General features: G+C 39.4%; 1 protein-coding gene across 1 annotated transcript in view; it reads right to left on the bottom strand.

Annotated features, from left to right (window-relative positions):
- The window catches only part of SRRM3 (serine/arginine repetitive matrix 3), a gene marked incomplete at both ends in the record, with an annotated part of 85687 nt that extends 74631 nt beyond the window's left edge, over positions 1-11056 (bottom strand). The window contains one exon of the mRNA XM_081320034.1: positions 10833-11056. Within this exon, the coding sequence (XP_081176160.1) occupies positions 10833-11056 (224 nt within the window). The remainder of the gene's footprint in view (positions 1-10832) is intronic.
- Between the last annotated feature and the right edge of the window lie 4084 nt (positions 11057-15140).

Below are 15140 nucleotides of genomic sequence, written 5' to 3'. Positions count from 1 at the left end.
CAGGCTCCATTATGGTTGTAATTAAAGGACTACCTTTATGCTGCTCACTATAACTTGTGAAAGAATGTCCCCTTACTTGTGTGTAATAGTTACTAACCTGCAGAGTCACCTCTGCTTTCCCATCTGTAGGCCATTTGCATTTACTTTTTCTGTTATACACACCTCTTTTCTCAATCAGTCTTAGTATTTGCTTTGGTAAGTTCAAAGGATTGGGCTGAGGCTGCCTCTGGACATTGGCATGTCCTTGAGTACACCAGAGTGTAGCTCAACTCACACTAGCAGATGGAATACAGCCTTTGATGCACAGTTTTACATGAACATAGTGTAACAGAGTTGGAAGGGAACTTGGAGATCTTCTAGTCCAACCCCCTGCTCGTGCAGGAGACCCTATACCAGGGGTGTGGAACCTTGGCTCTTTTATGATTTGTGGACTTCAGCTCCCAGAATTCCTGAGACAGCATGGATGGCTCAGGAATTCTCAGAGTTGAAGTCCACAAGTCATAAAAGAGCCAAGGTTCCACACCCCTGCCCTATACCATTTCAGACAAATGGTTGTCCACTCTCTTCTTAAAAGCCTCCAGTGGTGGGGCACCCACAACTTCTGAAGGCAAGCCATTCCACTGGTTCATTGTTCTTATCATTAGGAAATTTCTCCTTAGTTCTAGGTTGCTTCTCTCCTTGATTAGTTTCCATCTATTGCTTCTTGTCTTGCCTTCTGATGCTTTGGAAAATAGGCTCCCCGCTCCCCTTCTTTGTGATAGCCTCTCAAATTTTGGAAGATTGCTATCATGTCACCCCTAGTCCTGCAACCGTTCTTCATATGTTTTAGCCTCCATCCCCCTAATCATATTTGTTGCTTTTTGCACTCTTTCTGTGGGAAAGACTTTTGTGGGAAGTGGGGGGAAACCCTTCTGTATGACTGCAGCTGCTTTTCAAATGATCTGGTAGCAACCCCAACTTCATTCCCTCATGGACTTACCCCTTGTAGAAGGCGAAATTTCCTCTCTAACATTCTTTTGTTGGCATAGGATTTATTTATTTACATAATTTATATAGTACCCATTTCACTCTGAAAAATGACTTTGGGTTGCTTACAATTAAAAAAATAAATATTACAAATATTAAAATACACGGTGTGCAAAGACAGTGGAAGTGGGCAAAACTGCCATTATCGTGTCCACCAGAGAAGGACAATTTCCATCTCTGCTGTTGCTAGGCAAAATGCCAAGTCTGTTTCCTTGAAGAATGCCATAACTATGGCAACAATCTTATACCTTTGCCTGTGAAGGTTATAATATAAACAGTACTGAGTATGGGGACAAAATCCCCATTGTCAAGAAGCAAAATCAAACAGAGTGATGCCAATGTGCCAACACTAAGTGGCAGGAGAGGTTAGCCAGAAAACAATTAACTTTTTTTCTTCAGGAACTAAAGAGCTGATTCTGAACTGAGTAAGATTCCTCCCTCACCATTGTTATTTGCTGTTGAGATCAGCAATGTTTTCAATCCTGGTCACCATCCCATGTCCTCCTCAAAACTGCCCAAGTTATCTTCTTTTTTAATTTAAAATGTCTTTTGCTTTATTATGCACAGAGCTCAGAGTCACTTTGTGAGATGGGCAGCTGTACAAATATAATAAAAAAATAATAGTTTGAGTTGAGTTTTGGCGTAAAACGCTGACGCTTTGTGATACCTTATGTGAAATTGTGGTGTGCCTCTCATGAGGTCTCAAAAAGATGTGGCAGTTCTCATGAGTGATCTACTAAAATTTCTCCTTTTTGTGGGAAACCACAACCATCTGACACAAACAACGATTGGCTACAGTGGTGCCAGCTCTGATATCTACTTTCTTGTGTGATGTGCCTCTTCCTGAATAGAATCCAATCCATTACCTTTCCCCTGCTGATACCAGCCTCAAATCAACCGAGGAGAGTTTTGCTACTATTTAGGAGAGCTTGGTACTCTGTTCTCCAGAGAATCTGGCAGAAAAGTTTACATTGATTGAATGTATGATTTTAATCACACTTTTCACTCCAAAAGGCTCTCAGAATGACTTCTTTACAATCAAAGATGGACAGGGGCTAAACAATTCCTGTCTATATTTCATCATTTGAAACCCAAAACATGAAAGGATAAAGAGAAATATTCGGTTGGGAAGGAGAAAAAAGGATCCAGGCACCACTTTGTAAAGTTAAATTTTAAAGTTAATATTCAGATCTGCTAATAATTCCAGTGGGGGGGGGGAATCCAACTGATCACTGAAATAAATCATGCAGCAGCCCGCATGTTTTTGTGCAGACCACGGTGTGCACATGAGTCACCACTCTTGCGGGAGCTGCATTGGTTGCCCATTTGCTTCCGGGTGCAATTCAAGGTGCTGGTTGTCACCTTTAAAGCGCTTCATGGTTTGGGACCAGGTTTTCTGAGGAACTGGCTCTTGTCAGTCCCATCTACCCAACCCACTAGAGCGGGGAGGCAAGGAATGCTGTGAGTCCCATCCCCTAAAGAGATTCCATCTGGTGGGACTCAGAAGAAGGGCCTTCTCTGTGGTGGCTCCCTCCCTCTGGAACATCATTCCCCCAGAGATTAGACTGCCCCCTACTCTGACACTCTTTCGGAAGGCCCTGAAGACCTGGTTCTGTCAGCAGACCTGGGGAACCCAGAATGGGATGGAGCCCACTAAATGGCTAGTTTGAATGTGTGTTGTCGCTGGTGTGTAGAAGGGTTGGGGGGTTATTATTTTATTTTTTTCTTGTTATTTTTCTTTTTATATGGTATTTTATATCCGTGTCTTCAGTCACCATGTGCGAGTAGGCAGCAATGTACATTTTCTAAATAAATAAGCAAATAAATAAATAACTGATTTCAATGATCAGAGGGTTATTTTTTCCATTCAAATTACTAAGAGTCCATTTAACAAAGATACCAACTCTACCATCCCTCATTAAAGCTCCCTTCCTTGACTTTTAGCAATAGGATCTGGGGGCGGGGGGGGGAGAAAGCAAAAGAGGCTTTCTTTTAGGCAAAGAAAACTCTCGTCAGTCTGAAATCTATAGCCAATCTAATAGACTGTGCTATTGTGATTAACCCAGCCTTAGATGGAGCTCAGCTATCTTCCCCATTGCAATCAGCCCCAAACCTGCACTGGTAGATTGTCTTAGTAAACACAGTGACTAATCCAGCCTCAGATGGAGTTCTATATAGAGTCAAGCCTGAGAGATTAAAAATTACCAAGAGTTACCCACTGGATAGTGAAAGATCCAGCTGACCGAGGTAAATATTTGCCATTGCACATTATTCATACCAACAATGTACTTGGTGACAGGATGTCAAAAGATTGTGGCATATGGGAGGCAACAGATGGCCACTCTTCTTATTTGTCCCTTTATATTTTGTTTATTTATTTGCAGATGGATCAGGGGGAAAAAATCTGGAAAGGACAGCTTTGAATTATAAACAAGGAAGAGAATCTGTGACTCTCAGTAGGAAGGAGACACAGAGCATTACCAATTAAACAAACTATGCCTAATTCTTGGATGCAAGCATATTCATCAGGGAAGTCCTCCAGAGTTCCTTCTTTAGTGCTTTGGGATGTCATCTGATTAATTCTGAATTGCTCTGATCATGACTTGCAATATGTCCTGTTGAAAATAGGCCATTTTTTCCCAGTAAATTCAAGATGAGTTTATAGGAGATATATAAACAATTGTAACTTTACATTTCTGACACAATTTCAGGTAGTCATCGACTTAAAATGGGTTGTTTATAGACCATTTGAAGTTACAATGGATCCAAATAAAGCTACTTACAACATGATTTGAAGTTCTGATGGTCAGCCACACCTTGCAGTCACATGGTTGTATTCTGGGTGTTCAGCAAGCATTTGTGGCTGTTCACAGTGTCTTGCAATTTACATTTTTGCTGAAAAGCAGCAATTTTTGTTTTCACATGGCTGCAATTTACAACATTTAGCTGAAAACCAGCAAAAAAATACCCCATAGTGAGCTATGGGTTGGCCCAATACTACAGCATTCATTTAACGACCATGGTGTTTGCTTAACAACTGCTGCAAAAAAAGATTATAAAATTGGGCATGGTCATATTATGACTAGCGTAATGACTGTCATGATTTACAACCATAGTTGTGAGTTCATTTAAGGTCATAAATCAAGGACTGCCTTTTGATCAATAGCGTAATGGTATGCCAAACAGCCATACAGAGGTAGGCTTTTTTTTGCAAAAGTATACAGAAGGAAAGATTTTCCCGCATTCCAACTATTTGTGAGAGATGGGTAGGACAATGACATACACTGTAGGGATATATCCAGGCAAAATCCCTGCAGTATTTCAGGCAAACAGATGCAAGGAGTATCCTTCACTTTTGTTAAGAGAGTATTTGCATCACTATTTCTATCTGGGGAACACTGTAGGGATGCCACTAAATTAATAACGCATAGAATTTCCTACAGAGCATTGGGAAGAAGGAATTATGGAATCAGAGGTGTTCCAGGGGGTGTAAAAGAAAATTGTTGGGAAGACTTCCGGTTTTGCACAGTAATGACCGGTTGTGGGCTTGCGGATTCTCCGCACCTCTGCACCTAATTTCGCCCTGCCTGGAGACCCTAAATGGGTCTAAGTCGCCCTGGAGATGCGACAAAGAAAGAAGGGTGCTCCAGAGATTCTGGAACGGCAGCGGCTGTTCCATTCAACTTGGGAAAAGCCTTCTAACCCAACAGGAGAGAGATTGGCCATATTGCATCGACAAGCCCAAGCTACTAGCAACTGAAGTCCAAAAGCACTAAGCAGCACAAATGTGAACAGCGTGCTTGAAACTGGATGAGGAATTCAATCTTCTCTTTTCTCTTTTACATTTAATTTCCTGGAAAAGATCCCCAAAAAGCAAAATACCTCCGAAAGGAAAGGAGGGGGATTTCCGCCCCACCCCTATACCAACAGAAGCGGTGAATCAATCTTTTTATGGAGGATCAAAATATATGAAATTGAAAAACAAATAGTTGCTGACACCTAGTGGTGGATGAAGACTATGACAGCTATGACTTTAATATAAGACTTGGCAAAACCTGTGACCTTCAAAATTTTAACAACAAAGACAGCTGTGACAAAAAAAAAAGACAGCAAACTGGGCTGTGGACAGAGAAATATAAATTTCAGAAAAAAATCCTTTTTGAACTATTTGGATTACAAATATCTATTTAATTGGGACTCTTAAAGCTATTTGCAGAGAAAAGAAAGGGAGAGAAAAATTCAAATTCTTGGCCATCATGGATCAGAGACATGTAGAAAGAACATATCAAGAAAACATAAATATTTCACAGGAGGAGATATATAGTATACTGCAACTAATTCAAACAACAATGACTTTAAACCACAAAGAAATCCAAAATAACTTTGAAAATATAAATCAATCTATTTCTAAGTTAACTCTACAACAAAAAAAGTTCCCAGGAAACAACAGCAGAGAAGGAGCAGATAAAACAGATAAATGGATATAGAATTGAGAACAGAGACTTAAAGATGGAACTTAACAAAACAAGGAAACACAAGAATTGGAAAAAATAACTTATCCCTTAAGGCTACAAAATAAATCTGAGGACAAGAAAACAGATTGGATAAAATGGACTGTAGAGATGTCAGGAACATCGGAGAGAAAGGAAATGAAAAAGATTTTCAACCAACATGGAAAGGCAGAAGCCCTGTACAAAGACACTTCACCTGATTTACTTTTTATATCTACAGCAACATTTACGAACATACGGAAAAACGTTTTGATTCAGCAAAATACATTGATTAAGACAGATAGAAAAAGACTAAAGTGGAAACCAAGAAAATAGATGATGGGACTTACCAGAGAGAATACTTAAAAAAGAAACATTTGTTTGAATATGGTTAAAGAAATAGAAACATTTTGGAATATATAAGAGGGATGAATTCCCTAAATAATATAGTATGTTCTTTTGCCTTTTTTATTCTCTTTCTTAATATGAGTAATATAAAAAAGTTGAAATGACTTAGATAAAGGAAATGTTTTAGATACTTAAATAAGATTGAATTTAAGAAAATTATAAGGGATAAAAATGTGTTGAATAAGAGTTAAAGGACTAGATGTATTAAATGGAATGCTTAAAGATTAAACACATTTTTAATTATGGTTAAAAAGAATAAGAAATTTAGGAAATAAATATATATTAGCTTAGGAGGGATATATATATTTTAAGTAGCATGTTATTTTTTATGTTTCTTTACTCTTGCTCTCCTTTTTTCATTGTTCTATCTATTCCTTAAGAAATGTAAAAGTGTGTGATGGTTCATATGGAAAACTAGAGTTAAATTTTTAAATGTTAATTATTTTTTGAGAAAATCTTAACCAGTAAGAAGACCTAGAATTTGGTGGGAGAAACAAATTAAAATAAGGACTGTAACAGGATCTATAATAAGGCAACCAGAATGATTGGATAGAAAAGAAATATTATATTAATGTGACTATTATTTTTAGGAATATTGGGGAAATTATATATTTAATTGTTATCTATCGAAACAATAAGATTGTATTAACTCAATGTTTGCAAAAGAGGATATTTTTGGGAAAAGAGGAAATCAACTAAAATCATTATGTGGATTATGGTTTATAGAAATCAATTGTTAGTGATTGTTTTACAAATGTAATCCAGACAACACACCGTTCACCAATTATTGTGATTTATGTTTTGAAAAAATCAATAAAATATATTACAAAAAAAGAGAAAGTTGTTGGGCACAGCCAGGCGAGAGGAGGGGCATGCCATGATGGCCATAAAATCATGGGGCTTTGAAATCATAGCTATGGCTGTCATGTACACTTTTCTCGTCCCCTTGCAGACAGCCATGTACAGAATTGGGATGAATAGAAAGCAGTTAACACAAAATGTCAGATTCCTTTTATGTTTTCTCAAAAGAAACTAGAAGAGTTGATGGGAAATAAAAAAGGAAGAAAGCCCCCATAAGCAATAATCTTACATGGTGTTTGGAAATCATAACCTATAACCTTCTACCCTGTGTTCCTTCGTTCTCTTTGCCTTCCCTTTATTCATTTTTTGGTTCATTCATAAGGTGCTTATGGGTGCTCAACTCGCATAATCGTGTCCAAACTCACGTAATTATATAAACCGAAGAATTATAGGTAATAAACTAATCAAGAACAAAAACATAACCAACAAATCACACTACATGTTGCTGCAATAAAAACAACAAGCATTCAGTTTCCTAGAGGATAGGTTCATCTCTTATTCTGGTTCGACATCTGGAGGAATTTTTTTAAGCTTTTCAAAAGTCTAACAAGGTACGGTGCTTTCATTCAAAGCATTTCCAGTTATTTCTCTACAAGTAGTCCTCAACTTATGATCACAATTTAGCCCAAAATTTCTGTTGCTAAGCAAGACAATTGCAAAGTGAGGTTTGCCCCATTTTATGACCTTTCTTGCCACAGCTATTAAATGAATCGCTACAGTTGTTAATAACATGGTTGTTAAGTGAATCTGCTTCCCCATTAACTATGCTTGTCAGAAGGTCACAAAATGGAATCCCATGACTCTGGGACACTGCCGCTGTCATAAATATGAGTCAGTTGCCAAGCATCTGAATATTGATCGTGTGACCATGGGGATGCTACAATGGTCATAAGTGTGAAAAATGGTCATAAGTGACTTTTTTCAGTGCAGCTGTAGCTTTGAACGGTCAACGACTACCCGTATTTTGGATTTTCCCCATTCAACTATTTACTGCCCAATTATATTGGTGAATAAAATAGCATTAGGAAAAAAAAATTGACGTAGGATGCACTGAAAAGTGGAGGTTCTGCAAATCAACGTTCTAGATCAGGGGTCTTCAAACTTGGCCCTTTTATGACTTGTGGACTTCAACTCCCAGAATTCCTCAGCCAGGCATGCTGGCTGAGGAATTCTTGGAGTTGAAGTCCACAAGTCATAAAAGGGCCAAGTTTGAAGACCTCTGTTCTAGATATAGGCTTCTTGGAGTCTTGAAAACATGGAGGAAACATTTAAGCATCACATATATTAACATTATTTTATTCCAATTCTTTTGCAAATTGTATTTGGAGAAAATCTATGTGTTTTTATGCATCACTTTGCCTAAGAAGCACAATCTTGCACATAGCTTATCCAAGCTTTTACTTCAGTTACCATCAGTAAGTTTTTAGTTTTCGGTAATATATTCTGATTTTTCCCCCCAAGGTTTAATATATTGTTTCATACAAACTTGGGGAATGAAGAATAAAGGATGCTGGCAGATATGCACATTATTGCCAGTTGGACCACAATGAAATTTGCATTTTGCATTGTTCATCAAGCAATTAACTTAAACGGGAGAATCCTGGACAGATATGGGCAGTGATAATGCCATATCTAGATATAAAAGTTCCGCTAGACTGACTTTTCGAATATATCACTAATCTTTTAAAAATCCTGATCAATTAGTTGATTAGTTAGGAGCCTCTAATCAAATATGTGTCCTTTTTGGGTATACATTTTCTTTTTTCTTATAATGTTATCTTTTTGCTGAGAGCAAGAGAAGACAGGCCTTCTTCTGGGCTTCTGCCCAGGAAGTGAATCTGATAGACTTGAGCTCTTAAGACAGTTGTTGCTGCTGCTAGTTAAATCTCAGAAATTTCAAGTCATACCCTCCCAGTGGCCTTCTGGTCCCCTGTGACACATCAATCCCTTGGTGCACCAGTAGTAAAAAACAGAAAAGCTTAAAACACAATTGGAATGGAAGACAGCACTGCCTGAGGATCTGTCTTTCCAACATTAAGAACAAAACCCATCTCTTCCCCTAACTGGTTTTTCTTCTCAAAGATGCAGGAAACCCATCACTCAAGTGGATGATGCCCTGCAGCAAGTCTGAACTATACAGATTCATGTTCAGGTTGATTTAATCTGAATAGTGGTTTAGCCAGTAATCAGAGCACACCTTTTCCCTACAATTTTGGGGATTATGCAAGTCTGTGATAGACTGGTGGGTAAATCATAATATTTGAGATTCCATGTGATGGGAAGAACTGCATTTTTTACTACTCTCCTGCAGGGAAAAAAAGGTGAGGTCTCAGTGTGCAGAAAACCAACACCTAAGCAAAGATGCTTCCCCTTCACATACTGGTTTTTTACACAGATGGATTAGATGTTCATGTTTGCACTTGCAATACAGTTACCTTAGATCAGGGGTGTCAAACTCAATTTCATTGAGGGCCGCATCAGCATTGCGGTTGCCCTCAGGGGGCTGGGTGGGTGTGGCCTACTGGGTGGGCGTGGCTAGAGTGTGTATGGCCTACTGGGTGGGCGTGGCCAGCTCTACATCGTTCGCATCAAGGGTGCCTATGGGGGCCTGGGCAGGAGTGGGACAGATCTGAGGGTCTCTGGCAGGAGGAGGGTCTCTGGGCCAGGGCCAAGGCAGTGGGGGCCGTTCCCTCACTGTTTCTAGGATGGCTTCGTGGGCCGCATGAAACCACTTTGCGGGCCGGATCTGGCCCCCGGGCCTTGTGTTTGACATGTCTGCCATAGATGAAAACATTGTTTTTTAAAAGCAATCTCTCACTTTCTATTAACTGTTACAACAGCTGTATATCTGGGCATACATCTTCATTTTACAGTTCTTTGAACTTTAGGGTTTTCATATGACAATCTTTATTGTTTATTGAAATATTCTCTGCAAAACCTGTGGCTGGTTTCAGGTAACCTGCTAAAATAAACAATGACATTTTTGGCTTGGCCTTTATGGCTTATGACCTATAATTATTGAAGGTGCCAAATGTGGCCTATTCAATGCACAATTTTTATTTATTTATGTATTTATTAGAGCGGTTCAGTAGCCTAATGGTGAAGATGCTCGCCTTCCACTTGGAAGGTTGAGAATTCAATCCTAGGTAGCGGCAGATGTTTCTTACCTAAAACGCAAAGAAAAAAAACCTCTGCTGTGAACTCCAGGTGTCATCCTGAAAAGCATCCGGTCAGTAAATGCTCAGCTCTGTCCAGTTATCCCAACTCTACCCCAAATAAAGGGATTACATGATTGTAGAAAGGGAGTTTTTTATTTTATGTATCTATTAAATTTGTTTGTTGCCTATCTTGCTGTGTGACCACTCTGCTATTGAATTGTTATTATTACATTATGCTTTGATGTGGTGTATAAACTTAGTTTGTATGTATGACAGGTGCAGAAGCAAAAAGGGACAGAATTTGAGAGGGGAAAAAAGGCAGAACATCCAAAAGGAATTCAATTGGTCAAACTCTCCTAGAGACAGTTCCCCAGCATGGAAGAGTGGTGGTGTTGACCATGATGCTTTTTTTCCAGTGTAAACGATATGGGTGTATGATACCAGTTCTTGAAAGGCCACAGCAAACAACCAGAAACAAGGCCAGAGTATTCTCAGAATAAGAGGCAGATGGAGACCATTACATCACTGAACAGAAGAAGGCACAGGAATTTGATCCTTAATTTCAGTATAACTAGGGCTTCCATTTAATACACAGCAATCATTGGAATACTTTCACAATAACTTCTTTACTTTTTCAGCAATAAATCTACTTATCAAAAGTTCTTGAATCTGTTTATCTGCTTCCAGTTTGTCATGAGAAGCCTGACAGGGTAGGTCTTTCAGAAACATTGGGATAGCTATTGTACGAACCTGGATCCTAGGTCAAACAAGCACTCACTCAACCAATAGCACTGATGATGTTATCCAGTTTGGGTAATGAAACATCTGCAAGAAAACAACCAAGCTCAAGGAGCACCAAGGACCCCTCACTCACTCAACCCTCACTTACCCTTGTTCTTCCATCATCTCCTGCAGCTCCATGCACTTCAGCTCCACCCGCCGTTTCCTCTCATGGTCTAGGATCTCTCGGTGTGCCTTCTTCACCAAGCCAGATTCTACCAGTCGCACTTCCTCTTCTGGTTTGTGCCAAGTGCCTGAGGCACTGGGCTGGGGGAAGCCATTGGATGCCTCCTGGGGTGAAGGCATCTTGGTGCCGTTGTTATAGACAGACATGAAAGCTGGGTGGTCTTTGGTGGTACAGGCTGAAAACTAGGAAGAGAAGAAAAGCACATGTTTATTTTTTTTTCATTCTGGAAGAGGGAAAAAGAATCCTCTGAACAATTTACAATTAAAATTAACATCGGCAGATAATTTCACTGGGATCACACTCTGATTGTGTTCACTCAACATGCTTCATTGATGAATTATTGATGACTGACTTAATTTCAGAATATCAAAAATACATTGAATCGTGAACAAGTTAGTTTTATACTACATGCTAAGCCACAAATAACTCAAACATAGTATGCACTGTACAGTAGATTCAACAACAACTTTTAATTAAGCTGGTTATATTGAATTCACACAGCCAAAATGCTCTTAAGGCAATAATTATGATGAGTTGAAGTCCATGTATCTTTAAGCTACCAAGGTTGGGAAATACTGCCCAATGATATATTTTCTATGAATAAATATCCTACCTGTTATAGGGATAAAATATGCTTCACTAATAATTATTCAGATAAAATTCTTGCTCCCAGGAACAGGCATATACAGGTAGTCCTTGAGTTACAACAGTTCATTTAGTGAGCCTTCAAACTTACAGTGGCACTGAAAAAAGTGACATGACCCTTTTTTATGATGGTTGCAACATCCCATAGTTCATATTTATGACAGTTGCAGTGTCCCAGGGTCATGTGATTACCTTTTGCAATCTTCTGACAAGCAAAGTCAAGGGGGAAGCCAGTTTCACTTAACAACCGTATTACTAACTTAACAACTGCAGCGATTCATTTAGCAACTGTGGCAAGAAAGGTTATAAAATGAGGCAAAACTCAGCAGCTGTCTCACTTGGCAACAGAAATTTTGGGCTCAATTATGGTTGTACGTCAAGGACTACATGTACACACTTAGTATGCTTCATGTAGAAGAAAAGAAAATCAGAGACACGTGAAATTAGAGAGCTAAGAAATGGGCATTGCAATCAATTCATTAAAACGCTTTCAAATGTACATGCTAGTAGATGCTAAAAAATGACATCTGAGAATCAGTTGTTATTGAAACATTAAGTGATCCTCGAGCATCTACTTAAACAAAAGATCTGCTTAGGGAATATATCCCATATTTTGAGAGCCACCATCGAAATGGCCCATGGAATCTCATATATTTACCACTATGAAGATTCAAAAAAGGGCTCCCAATGCCACATTCAACTCTGGGAAAGCTTGATATCCGAATGATTTGTGTATTATTTTACTCTCAAGCCATTAAGACTGCTTTTCTCAGTCTAATACCCTCCAGTGTGTTACCCTTTAATCTCTGTGCTGGCTAGGAGATGATGGAATCTCAAATCTAACATATTAAAGTCACCAGTTTAAGGAAGGCTGCGTTAGTCACTTTAAAGTTATAGCATAGCGCTTTAATCCTGAAACTGACACTGAGAAACATAGCCAACAAAAGAAACTGGCATAAATTGCATGAGATAAATCAGAGTGTTTGAATTTCAGAATCAGAATTTGATTTCATTGTGGAGAATAATACTGAATGGAGGAAAGCGAGCAGAGTGAGATTTTACTGATTAGAATTACTCAGTGTTATTGCAAGTCATCAAACAGAAACTCACATCTTCAAACCTGCTACATATCAGTAACCCAAACAAGGCAATGTTGATTACTATATATCCCATTTTGTCAAAATCCGATTGCCAGAATTCAGCTATTGTCAATTTGAACAGTTGCAAAAGCTTTGCATGACAAAGAAGACTGATAAAAACAGACATCTACTTTTTAAAATTAATTTATTCCAGCTCCTACCTTCTCTTATCTTATCCAGTCAAGAAGTTTATTTCCAGCTTAATAAAAATCAGCCTTACAGCTGAGGAAAGGAGGAGGATGGCACCCAAGAACCACTGAGAAAGTATATGCGATATCATGATGCATACAGTGCGGCGAACTAATTTATACAACATTGTTTTAAACAGGTTTAAACCATGCATTGATGACCTCAAGAGAGACTGATGAACTGCGATTCTCACCATTTCTAAGCCAGCTGAAGGTCAGTGAAGGATCCAAAACCTGGATCTCTAACCCAACCGAGATGCCAGATTGGGAAAGATGATGCTCCTTGCAGGGGAGTAGGTTCCCAGGATACCCACAGCAACAATTACCAGCTTCACTGGTGGGTATGACCAGGCAAGCAAAGCCATGCCCCTTTCTAATGTGAGTTACGTGTATTGCACAGTGTAAAGGTTGGCAGGCCTATGGTTCCCCAGTAATGTGCCCAACCCCATTTCCCCATGACGCTGTGGGGATTCTGAGGTTGCTGCTCTGAAGAAAATTCAACTACCTTTCAAGGAACTCCTCCCCACATTTCAGGTGGCAAAAATCTATAATGATGATGATGATGATGATGATGATGATGATGATGATGATGACTACAACAACAACAATAATAATAATAATAATTCTGGATAGTGGACATGGCAGTGCCTGGAGACAGAAGAATAGACGAGAAAGAACTGGAGAAGATAACAAAATACAAAGACCTACAAATAGAAATAGAAAGACTGTGGCAAAGGCAAGCAAGGGTAGTACCAATAGTAATAGGCGCCTTGGGTGCAATCCCAAAACAACTGGAGCACCACTTGAACACCATTGGCATTGACAAATTTGCCATTAGTCAATTGCAAAAGGCAGCATTACTAGGAACTACTTCCATCCGGCGACGATATCTGTAATACCATCAAACATCCACATCTGCCTATCCCAGGTCTTTGGTAAGGACTCGATAGGTAGACAAAAATGCCAAATCCAGGCGATGATCACTAATAATAATAATGTTGGAAGGGACCTTGGAGGTCATCTAGTCCAACCCCTTGCTCAGGCAGGAAGCCCTATACCATTTCAGACAAATGGCTGTCCAATCTCTTCTTAAAAACTTCCAGTGTTGGAGCCTTCACCACTTCTGGAGGCAGGTTGTTCCACTGATTGTTCTAACTGTCAGAAAATTTCTCCTTAGTTCTAGGTTGCTTCTCTCTTTGGTTAGTTTCCATCCGTTGCTTCTTGTCTTGCCTTCAGGTGTTTTGGAGAATAGCTTGACTCCCTCTTCTTTGTGGCAACCCCTGAGATATTGGAACACTGCTATCATGTCCCCCCTTGTCTTTCTTTTCATTAAACTAGACATACCCAAGTCTAGCAATCGTTCCTTATATGTTTTAGCTTCCAGTCCCCCAATCATCTTTGTTGCTCTTCTCTGTACTCCTTCTAGAGTCTCAACATTTTTTTTACATCATGGTGGCAAACCTGGATGCAGTATTCCAAGTGTGGCCTTATGAAGGCATTGTAAAGTGGTATTAACACTTCACATGATCTTGATTCTATCCCTCTGTTAATGCAACCTAGCACTGTGTTGGCTTTTTGGCAGCTGTAGCACACTGCTGGCTCATATTTAAGTGATTGTCCACTAGGACTCCGAGATCCCTCTCACAGTTACTACTATTGAGCAAGGTACCACCTACACTATACCTGTGCATTTAGCTTTTCTTGCCTAAATGTAGAACCTTACTTTTTTCACCATTGAATTTCATTTTGTTAGATAGTGCCCAATGTTCAAGTCTGTCAAGATCCTCCTGTATCTTAAGCCTATCTTCTGGAGTGTTGGCTATTCCTGCCAGCTTGGTGTTGTCTGCAAATTTGATGAGTTCCCCATCTATCCCCCTCATCCAAATCGTTGATGAAGAAGTTGAAGAGCACTGGGCCCAAAACAGAGCCCTGGGACACCACACTACACACTTCCCTCCATGTAGATACAGTTCCATTGAGGACTACATGCTGAGTACAGCTGGTCAGCCAGCTACAAGTCCATCTGGTGGTGATGCTGTCTAACCCACATTTTTCTATCTTATCAAGTAGTAGGTTGTGGTCTACTTTATCAAATGCCTTACTGAAGTCCAAGTAAATTATATCCATAGCATTCCTCTGATCCACTAATTTTGTCACTTGGTCAAAGAATGCAATAAGATTTGTCTGGCATGATCTGTTTTTGACAAACCCATGTTGGCTTTTAGTAACGACTTTGTTTGCCTCTAGGTGTTCACTGA

The sequence above is a fragment of the Vipera berus genome, assembly GCF_964194415.1.
Source record: "Vipera berus genome assembly, chromosome: 1".
Classification (NCBI taxonomy): Eukaryota; Metazoa; Chordata; class Lepidosauria; order Squamata; family Viperidae; genus Vipera; species Vipera berus.
Note: the sequence above shows the minus strand (reverse complement) of the source record. Positions and strands in the feature narration are given on the sequence as shown.